The 27,958-nt window shown below is 37.6% G+C and overlaps 1 protein-coding gene across 1 annotated transcript; it reads right to left on the bottom strand.

Annotated features, from left to right (window-relative positions):
• Positions 1 to 1,739: 1,739 nt before the first annotated feature.
• On the bottom strand, positions 1,740 to 19,782 carry adad2 (adenosine deaminase domain containing 2; the record flags this gene model as incomplete). The annotated part of the gene is made up of 10 exons (XM_079247991.1): positions 1,740 to 1,850; positions 1,930 to 2,062; positions 4,320 to 4,554; positions 4,818 to 5,032; positions 5,170 to 5,340; positions 5,940 to 6,090; positions 6,323 to 6,451; positions 7,031 to 7,163; positions 7,316 to 7,437; positions 19,611 to 19,782. 10 exons carry the CDS (start codon positions 19,780 to 19,782, stop codon positions 1,740 to 1,742), a joined length of 1,572 nt encoding a protein of 523 aa, XP_079104117.1.
• Positions 19,783 to 27,958: the final 8,176 nt, after the last annotated feature.

Raw genomic sequence — 27,958 nt, 5'->3', positions numbered from 1 at the left:
GAAGTAATGCAATCTTAGGTGTACAGACTGAATGTTTGAAATATATGCTGGCAGCGCTGATCGAGGTCTGCGTTACATGTATAAAACACGTATGACCTTGAGATCTGACAGGTTTATGGGAACATTTCTGTTATTTTTACTATATATTGTCCAGATGTGTTTGCACCAAGACGTAGTTCAGTCTTATCACACACAACTATTTTATTTAGTTGAATATACAGTTAGATGTGTTTAAGTAGTCAGTTTTGTGCACTTGTAGTTTCTAGATGACATTGAAACCAATGAATAAGAGGTGCTGCAAATTATTGTGCAATGGAAAAATGTGCAGATCTCATATGGAGAAAAAATTTTATTATCCCATTTTTGTAAGTTAACGTAATGATTAGCATAACACCATGCCGTATAGTGACCAGCCACTTCATGAGGTCAACTAAAATCATGTTGGAGCTCCTTTTGCTTTAATTGTGTGGCACAATTTAAAAAATTTTGGAAATATTTCTCAAGAATTTGCTTCATATTAACATGAAAGCATCACAGTGCTGCAGATCTGTCAGCTGCACACGCATGATGAGATTCTCCTATTCAACCAAATCCCAGGTATAAACCTGAACCGTTTATCCAAGGCAGGATGGAACCAATGGCAACGTTTGTCCACTCTTCAAATTTCCCCTTTTGGTAAGCCCAGTGAACTGTAGCCCTCGTTTTCTGTTCATATCCAACATGAGTGGTGCCTGCTGTGGTCTGCTGCTGCTGTAGCCCATCTGCTTCATGGTTCAGTGTGTTGTGCATTTAGAGATGACATTCTGCTATGCTGGTTATAGCCAGCAGTTATTTGAATTACTGTTTCCTTTTGATTCACTCAATATTTTCTCTCTTTTGGACCATTTTGTGTTTACCATAGAGATTATGTGTGAAAATCCCAGTAGATCAACAGTTTATGAAATACACAGTCTGGCTCATCAAACTCCAACATCAATGCCACATTCAGTCCCTTGAATCCACATTTGTCCTCATTCTGATGCTCAGTTAGAACTTGAGAAAGTCATCTTGATCACATCTAAATGCATTAGCTATTTGTTTCTAAAAGTACTTGAATAGGTTAACCCTATTGCCTCAGGGTGAACCTATTGCTTGGGGGTGTAGGAAGGAAACAATGTTATTAAAAGGCTAAAAACTGGAAATCAAAACGATATCATAGAGGTACCAACCATGTCATTTAACTGGTTTTATGACTCACCATTAACTTGCAGGCAGATCTTTGGGTACCACAAAAAGGTATTTTTACAATGCTGACATACTGAATAAAAACACTTAAAAACCACAAAATACTCACCTGTTCAGTAACATAGTTTCCATGTTCATAACTAATTGGTGTTTTTTTTGGTCTATTAATGCAAACTTTGATGTTTTCTGAGCTATTGGCTAAAGGACTATAGAGGGATAATCTTGCTCTGTTCTGCTGTAGACAGCAGGGAAAATATTCCCCATTTTTATACTCCAAGCCTTTAAGCAAAGCATTTCCACCCACAACTCATTCAAACTGACTCTTTCAGTGTGGTGCACACCAGTTTGAGTCTTGTTTATTTTTCTCAAACACCTACACAAACTGAAAAAGTCCAGTGTTATACATGAAACAAAAAATCACCACGGTTCAGACTAATATGCAGAGTGCACTGAACAACACAGACTAAAGTCTCAAGGGGAACTTAGATAAACTCTGAGGGTTTGCAGTGGAGGGTTCAAGTGCTGAAGCAATCCACCAGCTTTTTTGAATTCCAGGGCCCAGCATGGATGCTCAGGAACCTTTGTTTGACCAAGTCTTTAACTGTCTGGTACAAAGTGGCTTCCATCTGTAAAACAAAGAACAACTTCAAGCAACACATATGTGAGGCCAAACTGCTTCCAGCTGAACACTGAGAGGCTGCATACCTTGACACTGTGGTAGGAGGGAAGCTCCAGCAGGTAGTTGTGCCCACCCAGCTGTGCAACTTGGCGGAAATAGCTGTAGAGGGCTCTCTTGCAAAGCCTGCTTGAGAAGCCAGGCCCACTTACTGAGGGAGAGCTGGGAAACAATATGCACCATAAACAATCTTTAACAAATCGATTTTGTTTTACATAACGATTCTCTCAGATTTACATCATTAACAGAAAATATAAGATTAAGAATAAAAACACCTTTCTACCTTGAAAGAAAATTTTCCTGCCTAAAGATTTGTAACACAATGCATGAATTTTGTTTGTTGTTTTACAGCAGGGGTCACCGACTCTGGTACTAAAGAGTGACAATCCTGCAGGTTTTATTGTTTCCCCGGTAAAATACAGTTTCAGATTCAAAAGAAAATGTTCTCCAACAACTTGATGTCACCTTCTGCGTCTGCCTCTTAGTGAGCCATGAATTTGAGTCAGGTGTGTTAAAGGATGGTAGCCCTAGGAAACTTTAGTTGATAACCCCTGTTTTGAAGTACTATTAGCAATAAAAGCACAAGACATAATTAGATTTATCTATATCTATATATCATATATATATATATATATATATATATATATATATATATATATATATATATATATATATATATACATATATGTACAAAACACACACAATATACTGAAAAAAGATATTATTATGTCATTATGTATCTGTCTTGTGTTTTAGTTTTAGCTCCAAAGTGGCTTGTTAGCAAGCAACAGTGACAGATTATACTGATCTGATGTCCTTTCATGTAACCGGTTAGAACATCTGAAAATTGTAAATGTGCATTAATTAATGCTCAATGTTTCTCACTGCTTGCAAAGACACTGTGTGTGTCAGAGCTTTGCTGAGTGGAACACAAAAATTACTGGCCAGACAATTCATCCACACTGCAGGAGCTACGTGGGATTGTATGTTGCCTGAATGTGAGGACAGAGGGTGCCCTGCAGGCAGCCCTTACTACTGCCACTTACACATTTCTCAGGAAAAACCCTGGAGTGGACCCTTGGGAACAGACCAGTGGTGCCTATACAGATGAGGTTTGGAGGAGATGAGTGTGGCAGCGCAAACAGAAGCTGACATTAGCAGATGCTCCTCTCAAATCCAGACCATGACACTGCCTACAGCCCATGATATTCCTCATCTTGATGCAGACTTCTTTCTTTTTCTCTAATGTTAAGTAAATATATATAAAATATAATGCAAATACAAGATATTTAAGTGCTAAAGTTTTTTTTAAATGATTTTTTAAACAATTAACTTCAGCTAGTTATAACTGGCATGCTACTTCTTTATCAGTAAATTAAAGCAATCACAAGTGACACTAGAGGGAGACAATTTTATCTCCACACTATAATTATTTTAGTAGGCGTTCCTGACATTCTGTCATTACACTTCACCACTCTTGCACTTTTTATTGCCTGTGACCCCTTCTCAAATTCCCTCTTTTTGGCATCTATACAGAATATTGTGCAGCTCTCACATTAACATGTAAAGCTGTGGTACTGCCCCAAAACTAATGGTCCAAGCTGCAGGAGAGCAGCTGAAACCACCAGCAACACAAATGATGAGCAGGATGTCATTTCTATTTTTGTCAGTAATCGCTGCTCAAGGACGACAAAGCCTCTAGTGAGAGCCACGTCTGTGCTGTACTCCTGCAAGTGGACATCAACAGTTGTCTGCAGCTCCAAAGCCAAGAGATGGCAGGAGCCCCAGGCCATACTGGGGCTGTCAGACTGCCAGCCACATAAAACTTGCCAATAGTTCTGCTTTAGTCCATCACTGGAACTGGCTGTAAGAAAATGAACACGGAAAGTTCCAGCTAGATTACGACTTTCTACAAAATGCAGAGTGGCTCTATGCAGTTTTGAATGAGTCGTGTGAATCGAAGGCCTCTGATGCGTTTCTGAGTACGGCTGGAATGTGGCAGTTCTGGAAAAGTTACCTTTCACATTTATGGACAAAGTGGATGTTTTCACACAAAAATGGAATAAATGGGAAGTCTACATTAGTAGTGCTGAAGGGGCATTCTAATCATTTTACTTGTGTATCACTGAATATGTTTTTAATTTTACTTTATATTATTTTTCATTTTTGGTTTCCTTGTACAATTCTTTTTCCTTTTTATTCTATTTTTCTTTGTTTTGCTTGTAATCAGTTAACAGTTGTGCTGCAATGTATAAGCTGTTTTATGAAACCTAAAAATAACTAATTATCAAATCACAAAAAAGATACTAAAATGGTACATAAGTACATATAGGTCACAAATTTTTAGAGGGAAGAGTATATTCTGTATAACTTTACTCCTTGCTAGTTTAATTCTGAATTCTTGTACACAGCAACATACCTCTCAACAACGGTACCCAGGCCACTGTCCAAAACTTCAATGTCCTTATCTCCGAGACACCAGTTGATGCTGAGATTTTCCAGCAATGGGGACGTCACCTCAGGCCCCACGTAGTCGCCACAGAGAAGGAAGATATCTTGTTTCTTGTAGTGTGCCGGTAGATAGTCCTCCCATCCAACCCCTAGTCGCTTGTTGGTGATATCACTCACTTCCTTGTTGAACATCTTCTCGCCACCTAAAAAAAGGGAAATTTACAAGTAAAGGTAAATAATATAACCTTTTAGTTGATATATTATAAAGCTAATAAAAGTTAGTTATTCTTAGTATAACTAGTAGTAGGACGCCCATTATAATAGGGCTGTACTAGGTCATCAATAAACCACCCTCATCAGATAATAACTTTATATTTAAACACAAAACTACAGTGAAAACTTCTCATACTGAACAGCATGTTGGAGACAGCTTGGAATATGAACAAACAGCTTTACATTTCTTTACCTAACACCATACTGGTGATGTAAAGTGGATGAATGAAGTGACTCAGTAATGCACCCTGAACCCCAGTGGCCGTCCAGCGACATAACTTGTCGCTTCCAGACATGCAGCAGACCTTTGCACCCCATACACTTGGGTTGAGATAGGTCACTGGGACCAGCAACCCTCTGGAGTGATATTGCAGCTTCATAGCGGTCCACCTGTTGTTGGCTGCTCCCCTAAACAGGAAATTATACATTTTGATTAGTGAGTCTGTTTTACACTGTTATGCCATATTTTCTGAAATCAAAAAGATTGGAAAAAATCCTAAACACAAATTACACCAAACAAGGAACAGATAAACAGACTGCTGTACTTGAAGTAGAAGTTCTTGGCTGTTCCCTCAGGGCAGTGATTGGTGTAAAGATGCAGGCTGATTTTGGGTTTGAGCTGCAGCTGGTGGCTGTCTGTACAACTCTCAAAGATACAGCTCTCCTTGGCCTTTGGATCGTCATCAAAGAACAGCAAAAGCTGTTTGTACAGAAACCTGAACATAAGCCAAGAAAAGTCATTCTCAATGTGAAGCACGGCAGTTTCTTTCCATGATCCAGAAGCACATATCAGCGGTAGAATGAGTGACTCAATTTAATCTCAGTTTAAAGAATTTATACAGGCAGTCCTCGGGTTACGCGGTTCTCGACTTACATCGTTTTGATTTTACGACACTCATTAAATAAATGTATATAAAAATGGAAAGCAAATTTCAAAGTTACGAGGTTCTGAATAAGCTCTTACGATGCGTGACACGGAGGCTGAGAGGACGCCGAAGAGCATGTATATTTATTTTATTTAAATTGAAATGTCTTTTTTAATTGCCTGCACTGTTTTTCCACTAATATGATGTGAAATGTGTGTATTTAGATGGTAATTATGTGATTAAGAGAAAATTTAGGGGATATTTAAGGGTAAAAATCCCATTACGTGGAATTTCAGGTCATGCCGTGGCGTAGGAACGGAACTCATTCGGAAACCAAGGACCGCCTTATGCTAAGTTTTTTAAGAGAAAAAAAAAACATTAACATTAAATTCTGATTATTCGTATTATATTTTGTATGAGGTGATTGTCCATAAAAGCATATTATGTACCTTAGGAGAGCCCTTCTGGCTATGATGATGGCATGACAATCATGGACCATCATTCCATTGTAGCAAAGCCAATTGCTGCAGCTTGAATGTCCAGCACCCAAAGCCACCACCCTGTACTGCTCGCATGGACGACCCGATGTATCCAAAACTTCTAAGGGAAAATCAAATAATTTTTCTTTCCAGTGTGTTAAAAATATTTCCAGCAAATGCCAAAGACAGGATCACAGAAATACATATGGTTTGGAGAATCATCAGTAAAATACTTTTTTTTTTTTTTTTTTCAACCAGTGCTTAGGTGCAATGAGAAAGAATGAATCAAATGAAACGAACTATTAATAGACATACCATATCAACAGCAAACGTAAGGTGTTAGGAAAACCTACCTCTTATCAAGACAAACGCTGCCATGTGGCTTTTACAGCCATGAAAATCTGGAGACATTTTCAGAAGGCTGTCAAACTTCTCACTGCTTATGGCTGCCATGTGATTCTTGTGCCAATCTGTCTGCCAAACTGCAAGACAAAAGTTAAATAAGTGAGAAATGGAAATAGTACTTATTCTCAGACGTGTCTAAAACGCTGCTACATAGCGTACCACATTTAGATAATTAAAATTAGGCTTCACCTATGTGCAAGTCATTACTTTTAGAGGGAAGCATCATCTGTGCCATAGCATTTTCTTGGACTTCAAAATATTCACAGATCCAACAGAAAGAGGGCTCTGCATCGCTGTTTCCTAGACTTTTCTTGTGTATCATGTTTGGCTTTGACGTTACAGTCTGTCCTACTGCGCACACAACCGTGTGGTTCACATTTTTAGTTTTGACCAGAACAGAAATTAGCTGAAAGCAACTGCTTGACACAGTGTGTGACTGCAGCTTTGAAGCAGAGAGAGGCACTTCCTCATGGCCCTGCTGGCTGACTGGGGAAAAAACGAACACAAAAGAACCAGCAGTATTTTACACCAGCTGTAGATTTCTGATGGTAAACGCAGGGGCAACAGTAAATATTAATAACAGATCCTTTGTGCCAGTCATCTTTCCTTCTCTCTCTCTCTCCTTTTCTTAACATTAAACATCCTCATGACCACACCTTCAGTCTTGGAGTTTTCAGCTGGACTGCCGAAGTCCTTGATGTGTTCAATCTGAGGCTCATCTAAGAGTATGCTTTCAGTAGGAGATATACCATGAAGAGAGGATGTAGCCTGATCACCGGAGTCTTCATACTGATAGTTAGAGAATATAAAATCACAAATTACAATTACAACTGCATTTTTATCAACCTTTACCCTGCTTTTCTTTCCCTAAAAGGGGAGGCAGCTGCAAAACTAGGAAACCCTGTAATTCTTATTTACCTCCTCTTCAAACAGCATGTCACCAGAATCAAGTTGGTCTTTGCAGATAGGAACAGAAGGCCTCTCTGACCTTGTTCTATCACCTCCTTCACAAAGTAAAGCCTCCTGTGTGTGGTCATAGTCTCCAGCAGCATGTGCACTTTGTCTAGGATAACAAACAAACCAGTAAAGCAGACAATGTACAGTTGAAAATGTGCACTCTCCACAGTAAAAGGATCACAATGGTTGACACCCCTCTGTGCCAATATTAATATATACAGTATCCTATTTAAAAATTAGTCTGTTTTAATTTCTCAATGTTGATTTTGTATATGTAAATTACATTTGGGCCTAATATCGGCAACCTTAAAATTAGCGCTGCTTACTCATGTATTCATGAACTCTAGTTGTAACAATGACCTCCCTATTACAGCATCATGGTGTGAATAAATATATGACACGTGTGATAAAAACGAGTAATTTAAACATAACCTCACAGCTCCACTCAGCTGTGAAGTCACAACAAAGTCATAAGTGACACTTTTTAAATGCCTGAAAAAAACTACTTCATTCAGTTTTCTATTTCTAAATATAATCAAAACCCAAATCTCAGATAACATGTTCAACATTAATAAAACCTACAAATACTGGATTCATTTAAGCCTCAATACACCTTGGAAATGACAACAATCAGAGTAGATTAAGCTTCTTTAGTGGTGTGTGCTCCCACAATAGATCTTGGCACAACATTGGATCAGGAGAAATAGTCTGGCTACCCCTCACTGAGGTGTAAGTTTCCATCTTAACCACCCTGGGAGAGATTTAAAAACGCTGATATTTTTGTCAGATTTTTTTTTTAAATAAAAGCTTTACGGGTTAAAAACACATTTTGGCTGCACTTCCCACCCAGTCAATGACCTCTTGAATATCAATTGGCAGCAAGTAAAGGATAAAGCTGGAGCGTGATACTCCATAGCAAGGCATCATAGCAAGTATCACTAGGGTCTAATAAACCAATTTCTTCACCTGCATGCTTCATCAGAGGCGTGAAAATGCCTGTGGACTTAAAAATTAGTTCACACTGCTTCATTTACATATTATGTGTTCGGGTTCAGGTGGCACAACTTTTTGGGGAAATCGCTGGTTTACATTATAATTAGATTTTGGACAATCTCAAAAAAGACAAGAGATTTTCTTTATAATGGTGAAAGAAAACTAATATGGTTGCAAAGGCTCAGAGTGGACTATGCTGGGATAGCGTCCATGTAACCCTGAACTGGACTGAGCAGTATAATAAATGGATGAATGGAGATTCAACCACTGAATGACCAGCTTGGTTAGAAAGCTGAAACTGTGGATACATTCAATAATGAAACTTTCCAACAACATACTTATGAGCAAACTACTTGCCCACGTTCTTTGAGACCTCAACATTGACATGATAAGACAAATTACTGTTAGCCTAAAAAATAGTTTGGTTTTTCATGAATTCAGCTCCAGACAGCCGTCACTTGAGCGGAGCAAATCAATTAGGTAATGAATCTATCTTAATGAAGGCAAAAAAACAAGGGGACAGTCTGTAACCATATTTTCACCAAAAACTCACCCAGTACTCTTAGCCCCAGGTAACTAAATAATTGTTTCAGACCCCCAGTTGTTTATGTTTCGACTGCAGGCTGAAATACCAGGAAGATGAGGGAAATTAGTCAACTAACTCACTGCTGGACATCTGTCCGGGGAGAATGGGACTTTGCTTAGGATGAGAAAGCGCAGAACAGCTGCTGTCACATGAAATGTCATTACTGTACCTGCCTACCGTATTGTTCTGAGAAGTGTGTGTGGTTGTTTTGTTCATGCCTTTGACTATAGTCTCTGAAGTCGTTGTAGGGTAATTCTATCATTTTCACAATCACAGATCCTTTTCTTCATTTCTTACATTCTCAGTCACTACACCTCTATTTCCGCTCACTAAACAAATCTGAACATTGATGATCTTATTATAATTTAGCTTTTTGTCTTCACTTAATTTCGTTTTTAAAGTTTGTTTTCAATGTTTCTTCTGCACCATAATACTGAAAGAAATTGTACTTCTTTCTCTTCATAAAGAGGGTAGGTAAACACAGTGATAATTACCTTAGGCCAGCAGCATTGGCCAAATGTGCTGAATCACCAGTCAGATGGAGTTGAGGAGCGCAAAGGTGCATGCTTTGCTCACACTCAGTCAGAATAGACTGAAAAGTAGCAGCATTTCTTCTTGGGCTGCATTTAAAAATCTCTTGGTCTCCCATGCTTGCTGAACAATCTGCAGAAAAATGTATTTAAATCAGATTCACATTCACTTAAAACCATAGACTGTTAAAAAACAAAAAAAACCATAAAATAATCAGTTCATTTTCAGGTAAAAGTTAATGTTTTCATACATTTCACAGTTAGATTATCAAACAACTCTGAATTAAACATAAAACTAGTAACTGTAACCTCTTTGGGTTTGTGATTTGAAAGAAGATCAACAAAGCAACATGTTGTTTTGGTGTTTTCAGTCCAACATTAAAGATTTCAAGAGCCTCAGTTTCTGCAGCTAAAGTCAAATTATGAAGTACTACTGACTCAGGTTTAGGACAAGATTGTAAAACATAACTGTCGTTTGAAAACACACACTCTCTCTCACACACACACACACACACACACACACACACACACACACACACACACACACACACACACACACACACACACAAGGAGAGAGGAGCTGATAAAAAGCGTGAAAGAAAGAAACCCCTTATGATTAGCACAGGAATAATAGTTTTACTGTCAATCCTGGTTTTGACCAATACTGCCCTCAGTTTTATCAAAACCAGTTAGTGCAACGACTTGTTATGAATAGAGGCATGAAAATGTGGAATTCTCTATCGAAGAACATTAAATTAACCACTGACCTTTGGTAATAAGTATAATAAATACAAATCAATGTGTAAACTAATTGATAATGTGGATAGAGGTGTACTAGAAGATTTATATTATAGATAATCAACTTTATAGGTTGATATCCAATTATAAGTAAGCATATATATATATATATATTTTTTTTTATTTTATTTTATAAATGAATAGTTTACATGATATGATGTAATTTGAAAGTTTTTGTTTTTGATATTATAATTGTGCTGGACCCCAGGAAGAATAGCTGTAGCTTGCTACAGCTAATGGGGATCCTTAATAAACTAAACTAAACTAAACTTGCTTACGAACTTCTAATTAAACCCATGACAATAAAGGACTTTTCGCAGTTATACTTTAAAAATAAACGACACACATTCACAAGTTTCACCTTTCCTTGTACCTAAAACAGTTATGCTAACAAACGCGGCTAACGCAGCTAGCCTAACATGCTGCTTAACAACACGGTTATGTTTCTGCTGCAACAGGCACATTGCATTGTTCTTATGAAAAACATTAAGTTTGCCGAAATTTTAATTTAAAAAAAACCAAACAAACTTACCTTAACTTATTAAGTCTCTACTTACCTTAACTTATTACAGTCTCTAAACTGAAGGAGAGGTCGCCTGCGGCTTTTGTTGACCAGCTGAAGTTCACTGTTGCAACGGTCGAACTAACGAAGCTAACATGTTGTCAGAAAACAAATGTGTGTTTTCAAAACGGTTATGTTATATGCTTGAATGTTTAAAGACTTGCTCTTTTAATATGCAAAAATATGAAAGGATTTTGTGCTGCACTTTGTATAAAAAGTCCTTTATGAATGCACTTGGTTTGACTTGATAAGTAACCCCTTAAAAGGCACATATAAGAAGACGGTACATGTGTACTGATGTAGGTACCTGCAGTGCATCTATTGCTGCACCTGAGGTTACTGGGGCCATTTGCAGATGAAAATATGTTTATGTCTGGAAAAATAAGAAGGGTGAAATCATATCAGAAACTTCCACTCAAGCCATCGGCTCCAATCTCTATTTACGCAGTGATATCTATGTGGATGTCACCTTTGTTGATGGAATTTAGATAGAGCGTTAAAATGAAAGGATGGCTCTGTCATGTTTTATGTATGGACACAGTAAATAAGCAAATAGGTACAGAATGGTTTGGTAATTTCTATGAATTTAAAATGTGTGATTCTGCTTACACACATACTTGCTTAATCATACCAAAACAAACACACACTAACTCTCCCATGATGAAAAGAGTTGTTAAAATTAGACCTCCTCCTCTCACTTGCACACACTGCACCCAAGGATGTGGCATTTGCTGTAGAGAAAGAAATGTCCCCCTGATCACTGTGAAACTGAACTCTATTTTCCTTTACCTCACCTCTAGAGAAAGCCCTCATGTGATCTCCTCCAAATGAGGTTTTCTTATGACAGCATGTGTGTCTTCTGCTTCAGTGTGACTCTGTTTCACACAAGACTGTGAAATGCGAAGTCAAACCCATCTCAGGAGATCGTGCTGAGGCGAAAAGGAAACAGTCCCATGTGTCATCTTCATTTTAAATACCACCTATTCCCTCCCTGGCTCTGCTCTCTTTTGTCTCTTCCTATTCTCAGTTATCTCCATATCTGTGTCCTCCTTTCTCTCCTCCTTTTCTTTTCTTTCACACCCACACATTTGCTTGCAGAGATTCCCTCTTTACTTTTTAATGGGAAAAAGAAGTAAATGTGGCATCCAGAGAATCACACAGCTTGATTCAATATTATTTATTTCTCTCTGTTAAGGGACACTGTTTCCAGAATACATTGTCACAGTTTTTGTGTTGGAATACAGACAAGCAAAACTGTGAAATATTGAGCTTTTTTTTTTTTTTTTTTTTTCAATTTTTCTTAGCATATGTTATTGTGTTCATGTGTGTAAAAGTGTGATTGGGCTAGTGTACTTGTATGTGTGTGTGTGTGTATGTGTGTGTGTGCTGTTGATGAGCTTAGTAGCTGATGGCTGGCTGTCAGTGATAACTCTGTTATGTATTATGCTAATTAACTTTGGAACTGAAAACCTCAATTTAAAACAGCTAAACTTTACTCAAATTATTGTCATTAAGTCCCATATATTTATCAATATGCTCAGGTTGAATACAGATGTCTGTGTGGGTCTAAGAGTGGTCTATATCAACATCAGCATTTTGGGATGGTGTAACTGACGTTTGTTTAGGCCTGATTTTCCCCTTTGGGCTTTTTTGTAGGGTATATCAGTAAAAATTGGCATGAAATATGACACACACTCTTCAGGACTTTGACTGAATTTTTTACTATTATGGGCTTCATGCTAATGCCAGCAAAAGACTAATGGGGCTGCTTTTATAGCCTCGGATTTATATTTGGGATCTTTCTTAAAATCAACAACAAAACGACAACAACAATACACAGTATATTATAACAAATACTGGCAATTCTGACCTTTTCCTCTCAACCTAGTCACATTGATATATTTATAGACTTAATAAAGGAGAGTGTCTCGTTAATCTGATTAAGTAAATACTGTAGAATGTGTCAATGTGTTCTTCTCACCACTTGACCTTTGCAGTCTTTGATTGTACATTTTACCATACCCAAAACATGGCATCTGAAGAAAAAAAAAAAACATGGCTGCAGAATTACTTTCATTTTATTTAGATTTATATGTCAAAGCTATGACATCACTCCCTTCACAGAAAGGTCATGTTTGTCTGGAAAAAAAAGCAAAATAAAAGACATTCATCTTGAAATGGGTAAACATTTTAAAGGCATGTCTATCTATCTATCTATCTATCTATCTATCTATCTATCTATCTATCTATCTATCTATCTATCTATCTATCTATCTATCTATCTATCTATCTATCTATCTATCTGTGTTACATTTTCCTGCATGCAATGGCGGGTGGAACTACAGAAGGTGATTAAATATTGCAAAAAAACAAACAAACTACATTTTCTGCATCATTTTCTTATCTGCATAACTGCGTCTGCCATGCTTGTGAATGAAATATAAAATCTGTACAACTGTTTCCAACTGTGCCACAGTCTCCATGTACAGCCGGGCAGATGCATGCAGAAAGGACATTGATAATTTCCTTTTTTCCTAAACCAAATGGACAGGCCTTTCCCCGGGCTCACCACTAGAGGGTAAAAGTCTTTTTCTCATCCACCCTCTCAGTTTATTTCAGATATTCTCACATGACCTACAAACCACCAGTAAGCTGAGAGGAAGCAGAGGAAGAGACAGTTCAGGGGCTTATAATCCAGCTCTGCGTTCTCTAAATATTCTCATTCTCAGAATGAAACACTATTAGTCCATAATCCTGCAATTTTATTCCCTCTTGTAGCAGCAGAGGAATTACTTTATACATGCTGGTTATTCTGCGCTGATCAGTCATCTGAGCTCCAATGTTGGGTGGGTGATTACATATTTAAAAAGAGTATTTAATTAGGAAATTGGTCTTTCAGGACAATAGGAGACTATACAGTGACTGGGAATTTCTTTATATTTTACATGGTCAATGGTTAAGGGCTATAAATTCCACTACAATACTTGATTAATGAATATCTAATTTTAACTTAAAGTCCCTGTGTGGACTTGAAAAATGTGCAATCTGGCATGAGCTGGAAGAATAAATTAAAATGCATAAACACGTTTTAAAACCTTATTTTTCTCTTGGATGGATTTCAGTGAGATTTTGGTACACATGTTTATATCTAAAGACAGAGACACTTGTCAGGCTTTTATTTTGCGCTTTTGTCAAGTCTGACTCCAAAAGCAGGCTAATATTTGCATGTGGCTTAAACCACTGTTGTGCCTATTATAGCATAAATATGGTGCCACTTTTCATGATTTCATCTCACAGTTTTACATCCTCTTTCCAAATATCAAATGCAAAAGCAGAAAGGTGGGCAACATGTAAGAAGAGCTCGTTCATGGCTTTCAGAAATCTTTTAGTGGTGGAATAGTTCCCTAATTTAATTAGTCTCTTACTCGGGTTGTAAAGAGATTCTGAGTATGAGAGATATAAAACGTTATCAGGTGCCTACAGTAACCTCTGACATGTTAGGAGATTAAAGTGTGTAATATGTGAAAATTATGGTGTGTGTGCATTTAGTGTCTGTATTCATCTTTAATGTATGTGTGTTAATGATATGTGTGAATCAGTGATAAAGAGCGAGATGTGGTTATGTGCAAACACCACAAAACCTATTTCTTTTTTATTTGTAGCTCAGCAGAATATGGCTTTTATCACAAAGGGACTTCAATTACAGTCTTTTAGGACAAGTAGTGTTTGTGAGGAGCTGCCATCCATCAGCACATGCATGCACAAAGTAAGTCTAGCATTAGCAACTGGGCATTAAATACAGGTATGAGCAGAGGAACGCAGAGCCACAGCAAAAAAAAAAAAAAAAAAAAAAAAAAGATTATGTCTTGATTTTCATCGTGTTTCCTCTGAAAAAAGGAAAAGGTTGGGAGTGTGTGCATGCATTTTATAGAGTGGAAGATAAATTCTGCTCAGCTCTCCTTTCATCATCACCTATACAATACAGTCTCCCCCTCACTCACTGTAGCTGCTGCTTCATGCATCTTTTAAAAGATGAGAGGGAGGCTCTATTTTCTCACGCCATGTATGACGAAGAGGGAGAAAACATGAGCCAGATGAAGGGAAAACAGTGGGTAGCAGCATGCCAAGCCCACATAATGTATACACTCAGTGTACAAGAGGGTATTTATATTAAAAATGAATCATCTCTGGTCTTTCTTTCTGTTCTGTGTCGTGAGGTCTTCCCCAAATCCTGCCTCATCTTCCTCCGCATTTTGTGCCACTCTCTGTAAATCTCATCAGGATAATTATTCGCACATAGGCAACCGAAGCACGAGCATCTGCCTCTCCTTCTGTTGACCTCCCCCTCATATTTTTTTTGCATCCTCCTCTCCTCTCCTCTTACATTTTTCAACTTTCATCGTCCTGCCTTTCTATATTTCCTTCTCATTCTCTAATGTTTCATTTGTTTATTAGAACAATTTTCCCATTTACTAACTACTTTGCTGTCTTTGCAAGCAGCTAATGAGCTTAATCACGGTGCAAGGTGCAAGCAAGGTGTATTTATAAACAATCTCATAGTAAATTTGCATTCAAGATGTAGGTAAAATCTACACACACACACACACACATATATATGTATATATAAATCGGTCATACCTTAAATTCTGAAAGGACAATATTTTTTAACTGCTTGAAACACAGACCTGGGACATAGGGATGGGTATGAGATTCACATCGACCTGATTCAAACATACGATGTGCACAATATCTTAATATCTGGCTGCAGTTATGTTGTTGAATCATTTTACTGATCACTAGCTGGTGAAACATCTTTCCTAAATGCATCTTTTAGAAACTACAAAAACCTAGTTTTTTCCTTGATTAAAAAAATGTCTTTGGAAGATTGTCCAAAGTTAGAGAATAAAGCATATTATTCATCCTCCAAAAGGAGAGGAAGGGAAGTGAATAGAAAATGCTTCATATCAATACTAAAGCTGTAGTAAATGTAGCACAAAAGGTGCACCAAACCTAGTTTGGTGGATTATTGTTTTGTTGCAGCAAAGCTTCATGGTAATTAAGCTTTTACTCGTGTATTTACTTTTAAAATTTGGCCACATTTGTATGTAAAATTGTACTTTTGGGATGAGCAGCAGACACTTTCCAAATCTTTCTGACAATGCCATCCATCTATAACCTTTCTCCATTTATTCCAAGGCAGGGTTGCAGGGGGATGGAGACTGCCTCAGCAGCTAGGCTGCAGGCAGGGTACATCCTGGACTGGTTGCCAGTCCAATGCAAAGCCAACACAGACTGACAAGCAACCATTCATACTAACACTAAAGAGGGGGATTTTGGAACATTAATTAAACTAGCGAGCATGTTTTGGGACTGTTTGAGAGAGCTGGATAACTCAGACAGAACCGTCACAGGGAGAAGCTCCAACCAGGTGATATTTGACCCGGAAACCACCTTGCTGTGAGGTGATAGTTAGCTTATATTACTGTTATATGATATATATAGAAACAAAGCATATTGACTGTTTAACAATTTGCTAATTCTTCAAACAAGAACCAGACACACTCACAGAAGGACCAAAATATTTTTTTTCCAAGATGACAACGCTCCCTTGTGAAGAGGAGGGCTTATCTGAGACGACTTCCAGAATTTGGGAGTTGAGAGGATTAACACCCCACTTGCAGTCCTGACCTTGACCTCTCTGAACACTTCAGGGATCAGCTCGGCCTGCTGTTTGTGCCAGAGTGACCAACACAATCACACTGGGTATTTTGCAACAAATGTTAAGAATGGATTGCCACCCCACCGCAGTGCATGACCTAGCTGGTGACCAGCATGAGGAGCAGGCGCCAGGCTGTTGCAGCCTGTACGGTTCTTCCACATGCTGCTGAGGCCTTTGTTAAATGAATAAATTGATAGATTGCCAGTGTGTCTTGTTTCTTCAAACTTCAATAATCCCATCCAGTAAATGGCAATAAACAAATTAAGCTGTTTTTGACTGAATTTTTTTTTTACCTTTTAATATTCACGATAAGAATAACGCAAGAGAAAAATGTTCCTTTTCCTTCTTTATTATCCTTTTTTTTTCTTTCATTCATTTTTCTTAACTGATTTTTTCCAATTATGGATTGCGGCGAAACTATCCCAGCAATCAATGGGTGAGATGCAGGGTACACCTTGGACAGGTTGCCAGTCCATCAGACTTCTTTCCTTTTCTTCTTCTTCTCCTTCTTCTTTTTCTTCTTCTTTTTTATCCTTTAGACAATAATGATAAGAAACAGTGTTTGGTCAATGTTTAAATGGTTTGGATAACCACTGATAATATTGTGACATTGACAGTCATGAGATAACAAACAAAGCTAGAGCGAATATGAAGTTGTACTATTTTATGGTATAAATGGTCCAAACAGGTTCATTTCCACAAATCTTTTCAAAAGATTTAAAAAGTAGTCACCGAAAAATGTGTTCTATCAGATGGTTCAGTAGAAAAAGGGTTAAGGGGGCCATCATCAAACTCCACCCTGCTACTCGCAGAGTACCACAACTGCATTTTCCTTACTGATGTGGCCCCATTTCTAAGAGAATCAAACAGGCTGTCTGAGGTTATAATATTCATGCCAATAAGTATCATTACAACAAGAAACAATCTACCAAACTCATATGGTCCTACGTTTCGTCTATAACCATATATAGTTAGAGTTAATACTGCGACACAGTATTACTGTTGAGGTATTGAAATCCTGCTTCCTGCAAAGTGGTCAACAGATGCTGACTGCATTTCATGACATTTACACTGATAGATGCGTTTGTGAAGGTAGGACCAACACATTACTAACCAGAGGCACTGGCAGGGATCCAGGATCCATATTAATGTGAAGTGACTCACTTATATGATACTACATGTGCTTTTTTTCATGGCCTCAGGGGTCACAGTACAGCAGATCTTTATGCATCCCTGCTTTAATACACCTGACTGCAATTTATCAGTCATTGTGCATTACTTAATAGGCTAGTAGATCCATTCATTAAAAGCCAGGTGTGTTTGAACAGGGATACATAGAAAACCAGCAGGACTGAGGCCCTCGCAATTTATCTAATTAAATTTGATTCGTGTTGCATTTAAACCCCAGCTGTGCATTATTTAGTTACTTATGTACAAGTAAACGCTATAAATGCCCAGGTTAAAACTGTATGCCATGGCTTATATGATTTTTACATTTGAATTTTACATCAATTAAACTTTGTCACTCTTTTTCATAATATATCTCAATGGTTATTAAAATGGTGGCCTATGTGTATATGATAATCTGTGATCTAACTGAGACTCTGACCCATAGGCTGTATACTGACCCTAAATGCAGCATTTCAGGTCTTGTTGAGCTGATATGAGTGTCCTAGATTTTAACTAATATTATAACTCTAAGTGAAACTCATTTTTTATATACTTCCCCAAAAAATTGAAGAAAAAACAAAAAGCAATTTTCCCAGTTTTCAGAACAAGCTTAGTGTGTAGGGTTATGAAATATGTAGATCAATACCTAATAAAACTGAACTAGATGACATATGTTGATCAAATGTAAATATATTGGGGGGGATTTATAATCTCTTATTGAGAAAATGTGGCATCTGAATGTATGATGGAGTACACTGCTACATATCATTACATTTAAACGACAGCACTTGAAACCAGTGCTGGTTTTTATATCAAACCCAAGCAGACCTTCTTTTTTCCTTTTTTTTGTTTTGCTGGGGATGTGTCGAGGACACCCCTGTCACATTTGTCAGAGCTCGTTCACCTTTCTATTGAAGGATAGAAGACTGTTGCGAACTCACCTGTCAGTCCTGCCAAAAATAGTGCAGTCACATTGTGCTTTGTGGATGTATTTTCTTTTTTTGGAAACAGAGGAAGGAAATACCCCATTTTTAAATATATCCATGTTTGTGAATACTTAGTCACTGCATGTGACAGAATATTATTTAGATGTAATGACAATCATAGCAATACATTTCCATAACAGTGACAGTAAAAGCATTTTGGCATCCTTTTACAATTTTGTCTCAAATAAAGGCAACATGATCAGAATAGAGAAAAAAAGAGCAATTTGATAGTTAGCTAATGTAAGGCCAAGCAAATCAAGTATCTAATTATACACTCATAAAACGAGTAGAATGGAGGGTAACGTTACAAAACGTGATAATCTTTCATGCATAAGCAGAACTGATTTGCTTTACACTTTGAATGAAATATGAGGGGGATGGGAAGTGCTCCTCATTGCCGCAGCAGGGAGTTGTATGCATATTCAGATGGCAAGGAAGGCATACAGTATGGCATACTGTACACAGGCTTTTCAAGGGCACGTACTGCAGTGTGGGGTTCGGTCTAAAACTCAAATGCTCATTGTATGAAACTGCAATCATGCAAATTTTATGTCACCATGATCCATATGACACAGGCTTTGTGTGAGGATTTGTATCATGAACAAAAGAGCAATTGTTAAGAGTGAGACAAGCAGGCCGGGGTATCTGCATGACATTGTGTGCTTCAGACACATCAATTAAACATCACTGGCCAGTTAGGTGTCCTTTCAACTGCACTCAAACTTTTATCAAAAGCCCACAAAATTTTTTATGTTCAGCGAGACTTCCTACCCAAAAATAGAGCTGCGTAAATTAAAGATGAATGGGTATGTGATTTTTTTTTTTTTTTTAGTTTTCTTTTGTGTGTGTGTGTATGTGTGTGTGTTAGTGTGTGTGCTCTGGGTCTTTCCCCAGAGCGGTTCTGTTCTGTTCTTCTCCAAGGTGATGCCAGTTACCATGGCAGCAAAACCAGCTCTGAATCGCTCCCTCTTCCTCTTCCTCCCCTTCATCCCCCTGTCTTTTACTCTCTCTCACTCTTCCTCTTCTCTCTCTTGTCTCCCTCTTTCTCGTTTCTGGCTCGCTGTCTCTGCAGCCTCCATCACACACCACAGTAAGCAGGCCAGCCATCATTTGCATGGCACAGTTGGTTCTGATCCCAGGTTCGCTTATTTCTGGCAGGGAGATGCTGTATGTAGAGATTTTAGAAATGTTACACATATCAGCACAATGCTATCCAGCAAGTCCCCGCATACTGTAAATATGAAAGCCATTTTCATATTTCCAGTCTTTATTTGGCTAATTGTTTCCCTACCTTGGTGTGCTAAAATGGTAGAAACAGTTTCTTTCCTATTTTACATAGACTGAGTTTTATATGGAAAGCTCTACTTTTATTCATGTGGTTTCCACTGTACTTCTGTGGATCCTGCATGAGGTTCTTACACCATGCTGCCAAACCTGCAGCCTTGCAAATATTAATTCTGTTTTTTTGTTTGACAGGACATTGTGTTGCACATTGTCACCCTTGCATGCATGCATAGTTTCTCTCTTCATACTTGCTTGTGCATCTAGTCGGCGTGCATCAGAATTGTCGAGGAAAGAGGATGAGAACTACATTGAGTAGAAGGGATTTCCATTCCCAGAGGAAATCAGCATCCTGAGTTTTAACATCTTCAGCTAATTGTTTACTTAGTTTGGGTTTGGATATACGTTCTCATGGATGTATATCAAAATATTTGTTTGAGAGAGAGTTTATGTGTGTAACACAGTCACAAGATAATCAATGCTTACTGTAAATGATGACTATGGGGCCTAGTCTGTGGTTGTTGCACTATAGTGACATGGATGGAGTCTGTGTGAGTGTGTATGGAGCGCTTTAGCACTGGTATTTGATATGTGTATGGATGTGCGTGTGTGCACCGTCCACTGCAGAGCAAGCAGAGAGGGTGTGGTTGGTGTGCAGACAGGGTCCCAGTCTCAGTTCTGGGTGTACAATAACAGTAATTCAATTGGGCTGGTGAGCCCTGGCCTGTGGGATTCACTGCTTGTGGGTATAAATGTGTGTGTGTGTGTGTGTGTGTGTGTGTGTGGGTGTGAGTGTGAGTGTGTGTGTGTTTTAGTCATTAGGCAACCTGATCCTACTGACTCCCTCCTCAGCTCTGAATGAATAAGTGATCAAGGTCTATACCACAGTGTATGTGTGTGTGTTCATCTGTGTGTCTTTGTGGTTCTACTTTTATTTTATTTCCCTACCTTTATCTTTCCTTCTGCCCCGTTTCTCTTCCATCTCTCATTCCTATTGTTGTTATTTTCATTGTTTGGCCTTTCCTCCATTTCATCTTTGTGGAGTACTTGAATAACAAGGCGATGCAGACATTTCACCACTTTATATGTATCACTGAGGGAAAGGACAGCATAACCACAATACAGAAAAAACTCACTTCCTTTCCTTGAGGGGGGGGTCTCTGGAAACATGCGTGGTAGGCCCAATAATTGAGTATATGGCAAGTCAGTAAGGTCAACTAGAACACAGATGGCTGTTGTATAAATAAACCACAGTCTTGAACCTATTTACCATCTTTCTTTCATTTAAAAGTTAAATTATTACCTATTTACATTTTAATTTTTGTATTTGTGTTTTTTGTTTTGTTTGCTCTTCTTTTGCTCCCTGATTTGAATCCGTATTACTTTGACATCCTTTGAAGCAACAAGAAAGGGTTTAAATTCTCAAACCTACTGTAAACCAGTCGCCCATTAAATGAAAGGTCTTAACCACTCAAGATAATATCTGTATGTTTGTCCACGAAAAATGGTACAAAGAAAACATTGCAGAAGTTGAAGCTGAAAAGTGATTTTGTGCTTTGCCAAATAATCTGCACATACTAAATTTGATTCCTACACCACTGGCAAGCCAGTTCATCATCTGGACGTTTACTGCAGTCGTGCTGTTCTGGATGAAATGCTGACAGGGAGCTGGAGTGTCCCTTCTCCCCTTCACCTTGGATGATGCAGTGTCCTCAGTCCATGATAATAATAATGAGCTTGGGTTCAAAGAAGACTGCAGCATTTCTGGATATATATTCTTCCATAACACACTTTTATCATACCTACTTTGTGCCTTTGCATTTAAAACTTTTAATGCCATCATGCTCTATATTGTTTAAATCCTCGCATTGCTTGTAGTTTTATTTTAAAACACCATCTTTAAAATGTTGATCTGTTTGTTAAAAGAGATGATTTCAGAGTGGTGAACCACTCCCCATTTTAACCCATTTTATTCTTTTTGCTGACGTACCGGTGCCAGTTATTTCGCAGTTTTAACATTGAAATATTGTAGTTTTAGAAATGACTTTAATTGTAATTCTTTTACATAGAAAGAACAGGACGGGATAAAATCTCATCTCTACAGGCCAAGGCGCATGAAAAATATAACTATTAAATTAAATGACATTTTTTCTTCTTTTAATTTTTATAATTTAGGAGACACAATTAGTAAAGTCATTTATCTAAAAGAAAGCCACTTAGTGCCATCCTCTATCAGTGTTGTGATTCTCAATCAGCTCTTCCATGCATCTTTTACCACCATGCTGAGCTAGTTCTTGGCAACTAGTCATCCTTTACAGGCCAGCTAAAAGCAAATGGCAGCCCTCACTACAACAGCACGATGCTCTGACACACACATGCATAAGCATGGCTGGACGTGGTCCGATCACACACCCATGGGTAAGCAGAAGGAGGCACATAGAAAACTGTAGATGCGGTGTGCCTGCACATATGAACCAGCATGGATGAAAGCTTGTATGAGCAACCATCCATGCATGTGTGTGGTAGCTTCATGGCCACATGCAGAGAGACAGACGTGCTGTATGGACACAAATGTAAAATTCACTGCCCAACCCTGTGGTGCTATTTTGGCATAATTCTTGATTTGATGTGAATGTTGACCTGTTTTCAGGGGCAGGTCAGAAGGGTGGCCAAGAGAGCTCACGCTCACCACCAAACACCAGCTCCGAAGTCCATTAAAGAGTTACTCATATGATTGTAGAACTGAAATTGCACTTATCTCCAGTTTTGCCAATATCTTTCTTATTTATACCCGATGTAACACAAATTAAAATGTGAAAAACTAAATCCTCCCCATCTCACCCTACTCCAGTCCCAATGCACGTGCAAGCTCAAATAACCAAAGTCAAATGAATTAAATACAGTCGCTTTTTTCTAATAAAAGCCTCATTTTAATTTACTTAGGATATCATGAGTGAGCCAGCTGTCTAAACAGCTCGCAACTTGGAGAACAGAAGACTATTATTAGAAAATGAAAGAATCATGCACTAACCTGAGATAATTTGCTCATGGGTGCAATCATTTGCTCCTATTACTCTAATATATTCAGCTACTGGAAATAAAATACATAAATAGATTAAAAAAAAAAAAGAAAAACAACAAACACATTTGTTCAGTGTCAGTTCATAACTGCCAGGTACATGGAAACCTAATAACCTTAACCATCCAGCAGCACTCAGTGACTCCTCTCCAAATCCATACTTTTCTTGTGTGTTCACTGAGTTTGCACACGTTTTAGTACATTCAAACCTTTGGTCAAACTGGGCCCTAGCGTACAGAAAGACACTGAAAGAACATAAATTTAACACTGAAAAATACAAAAGTATCTATTCTTAAAATACTAAAAGGAGACATTTTTCTTCATTAATGTAAAAAAGATAAAATGAAAACAATTAAAAAGCAATTTAAATTTAATTTAACCAGAGAGCACTGAAGAAGTGCTGTAAAATACCTGCATAAAACGAGGTAAAACTTGATCAAATTCATGGAAATATATACACAAGAACACATGATACTGAGCTATGAATACATATGTATTTATGTAGTCCAATTTAAATACAAATTTATAAATTTCTTTATGTTAGGAGCGGTTCTCCATCTTCTATCAGTCAAAAGTTGCACACACATGCTTTGACAATCTGCCCATTCAGGGTGGGGCCAGGCAATTCATGGCAATTCAGGCAAACTACTCCGAGACTGGGTGTTCATTATGACAAAGTAATGAGTAAAGATCAATATGTAGTCTTGCTGCCTAGCTGTTTTTCTTCAGCTTCCAAAAGAATTGGGATTATTTTTTTTCCATTCCCTTTCCATGCCTTGGAGCATCTGACACACTCCTGCTGTGCCCACTTACTGCATCATTCTCCTGTCATACAGAATCTATTTGACATGTCGCTTGTCTGTGAGGCGCACTAATGACAAAAACCTACTGTGTGTCAAAAGTAATATGATGTACATCTTCTGTATTTGCATTCATTAGTTTTGAGGTTGAATAATGATCTGATTTGAATTTTGCAACAGGGTAACACCAGTTCAATCTCATTAATTTACTGGCTTTCGCTTTCACAACCAGTAATTCAATTTCTACACAACCACCCTGCTTGTTAAATATTTCTACAAATTGCAGACACGATTTATGGCCACTTTTATTAATATTCATTTCTTGCTCGGAAAACGAAGTGATATATTTGTTTAGGCTAAAGGTGCTCTTATACCGGTTGTGTGTATTCTTAGCTCCAACATTAAACACATACTACCGGTAGATTTTATCTTTGGCAATGGCTCCAAATTCAGAATTTTTTGTAATTCAATATGAAGAAAAAAATTAAGAGTAGAAAGCACACTATTTGTGACCAGATAGCAGTCATGTAAAAGAAGGAAAAACTTCTGTCTGATTCTGTCAACATACCAACATGTCCCATGCTGAGTTTCTATTTGCAGCTAAAGGCTTAAAGCTACACTTTTCCATCTAATACCATAAAAATGCTAAAATCAAAAGGAAAATATGTATTTAACACCAGACATCTTATATTTACACACTCTTTGATTTAATTTGGTTGCAATATATATGTATTAAAAAAACCCAGCAATTATACGTTTAGGGTTGTCACAAAGGGTTGTCACTGAGGTGTTATCCTCAAAGGTAGAACTACCACCCCAGTAAAAAAACAAACAAAAAAAAACAACAAAAAACAAAAACATCTTTCTATCGCCAAAGGTAGAATTAGGTACTTCATTTTCTGAGTGTATTTTGCAATCACATGCACACTCATTCACTGCTGGTTGCTCTTGTTTATGTTTTCTATATAGGTGCTCCTAATGATTCTCTGCTTTGTTGAGGTCATAAAATGTTGTCTGTTAGATAATGGTTCAGATGTGCTGGCTGGTTCTAAATTTGTCCTGTTTTCTGTCTTTTCTATCTTTGAATTACTTTTCTTTTCTTTACTTTCTCCTTTGCTTCTTTCTCCTTACATTTGTTCCCCCTGCCAGGCCCAGCTTTAAGATGTAATTCAACAAAGGCCAAATTAAAAAATAAAGAAGACTCAAGTGGAAAAAGGGAGACTAAAATCCACAGAGTTTCAGTCCCTTTAAGCTTCCTCTTGGTAAAGCAAATTTATTTAACACAACACAAGAACTAGATCATCTTTATGATACTCGACAGGACTAGCTTGGTAAAAAAGAAAGTGAAAAAATAGTGAATTCCTGCTGATGTCATAACAAAACAATGAACAGCAATCTTTTGTTATGTATTTTTTTTCAACTTCCGTTATTTTAATAACATTATTTGTCACTAATTAAACCTGATGCTTTAGAGGTATTAGATAAAAGTGTTACTCTAAAAAGTTTTCCACTTCTTTTTTGATGAGAATTTATTTAATGACTATTAGCATGCAGATCCATTGATATTATTTCTAAACTTGCCAGCCTTTTTTTTTTTTTTTTTGTGCTAAACTCTTGCGGACAAATTAGAAATGATGCAAAGCAAAATAACCCAGAGCTATGTGTGTATCTATTACTAGTATTTTTCAGTGACATTAATTACAGTGCACATATGGATACTTGAGAAAACCGCCTGAGTGATAATGCCAATTGTTACTCATGTAATAAGATCCCATATTCTCGGTGCAGTCATGCAAAGCAATCACTGCACATAATGACTCTCATGAGATGTCTGCCATTCTGTTACAAACTCTTCATCTTGTGACTGTAAACATTATGGTTTAAAAGAAATGTGATGGATGCAGGAACATGTCTGAAAAACCACCTTCATCCCTGACAATGTTTTCTATTGGTCTAGTGCACATCTCAAGCTGTTTGTGTTATGGCTTTATAACTAATTAACACAAAACTGAGACCATAATGCTTTAGTTCTTCTGTACATGGAGTCTTTACTATCAACATATTGAGCTGAAATAAAGTTTTTCTGCTCATGCACTTCTCATCAATATGGATTTTATAGGTTTTTTTAAGAGATGGAAATAAATTACAATTTTTTTTTAAATTTTTAGCGGAGGTTATAGGTGCTTTGCTCAAAGATAAACAGTATCTAAACTAATAAAATACTGTATGAATAACTGACCAAGCTATAAAAGCAAGCCTACAAAAACAGAGGGAGTAGTCTAAAAAGGCTTTGCTCTGCCTGTGAGGAACTGAAAGCTTCTTAAAACAGCCAGCTGATTGAGTGGAGGAAGATGATTTATATCTTTATTATGATCTTTATGTAGTTAGATCAATAAATGGTTAAAAAAGACAAAATCGAGAAAAAATTTAAACTGAGAAGTTCAGAATACTGTATATAAGTAGAATACATAATAATACATAATGACAGTATGATGCCTAATAACTATATACTATGCAGTACTATACATTATATACTACACAATGATACATTTTATATGATACAATACATATGTTCTATTATTCAAGATTATACAGTGTGTAACATTAAATATTTAAAATATTACATACAGCTAATTGAGGTAACTGAGTTTCAGATGCAATATTTTAGTGAAACAGACCAAAAATGAAAAAGGTATCACATCCAATTTAATAAACTCCAACCCAAAAATGTATTAGATGTAGTCACTCTCCTTATGCACCAATGCAGGGGTGGTTAACGCTCGTCCTTGAGAGCTGTAGTCCTGCAAGTGTTGGGAATTTCCCTGCTGCAACACAGCTGATACACTTCAGACCATAGACTGTATATAATATATGCTGTAATAATGTATATAATATATAAAATATATGGTCCATGCTTCAGACCTAATTAGCAGACTTGTGCAGAGCTTGACATCAAACTCTGCACAAGTCTGCTAATTACCCATCAGTTTGAATCAGGTGTGTTGTCGCAAAGAAAGTCCCAACTCTTGAGGACCAGAGTTGTCCATCCCTGGTCCCTGCACTGATGGCATTGGGAATATTAGACCCTTTCTGTGCTTTGTAGGTTTACATTTCTCTTGTTTTTCCATTTCCTCTTAGAGAAAAGTAATGCATAGTCATGCTGACTGATTGCTTTTGTGGTACTTCAGAGTTTGCCATTTGGTCATCAACACGAGTGATTAATGGAGCCAGAGATTAAATAAATGGTGGGATGCTGTGCTAAGATTAAAACATGTATATATGAAAGATCTATCACCAAATCTAAAAGTAGGTTTGATATGGTTTAAAAGTGAAAGTTTAGAAAATAACAAGGCTTTTTTTTAAGATGACTATGAAATGTCATAAATGTATAATAATCCTTGTACATGTTTTACAGAGTTACAGCCACAGATAACTAATAGCTTGTTGAAATGAAGGTTACATTTGAGTAATGGCTGCAGTTACAGCATGCATATGATATGTCTAGTTGTGATTGAATTTAATTCTTTTCAATTCAATTAAGATGAATTATAATAACGTTGCTATATCCACTGGGTGTGCCTAAATCGATTGACCACTAAATTGGACTCGCAAACACGTACACCTTTAAATGGAGACTTCATTCATTCATAATCCTAAATGCTTAGTCCGATGAAGGGTCGCAGGGAAGCTGGAGCCTATCCCAGGAGTCTTTGGGCGAAATGCAGGGTATACCCTGGACAGCTCGCCTGTCCATCGCAGGGCCACAAAGAGACAAACAACCACTCACGCTCACTCCTTGTGGCAATTTAGAGTAACCAATTAACCTAACATGCATGTCTTTGGACAGTGGGAGGAACCCACGCATACACAGGGAGAACATGCAAACTCCACACAGAAAGGCCACTGTCCAAACCCCGCCCCAACCGAGAATCGAACTAGTGACCACAGTGGTAATCACTATGCCACTGTGCAGCCAAAATGGAGACTTCATCAATTTGTTGTTCCCTAAAAACTATAAATCCATCAAAAACTAGCAACAGTCTGTCTCCTCTATGGCAACCCAGACAGGATACATGTCCTATTTAAAAATATCCTGTCATCTCTTATGATTCAGCAGCGTCAC

This window comes from Telmatherina bonti, assembly GCF_933228915.1.
Source record: "Telmatherina bonti genome assembly, chromosome: 10".
In the NCBI taxonomy this organism is placed as follows: domain Eukaryota; kingdom Metazoa; phylum Chordata; class Actinopteri; order Atheriniformes; family Telmatherinidae; genus Telmatherina; species Telmatherina bonti.
The sequence above is the reverse complement of the archived record's forward strand: the minus strand, read 5'-3'. Positions and strand labels throughout refer to the sequence as shown.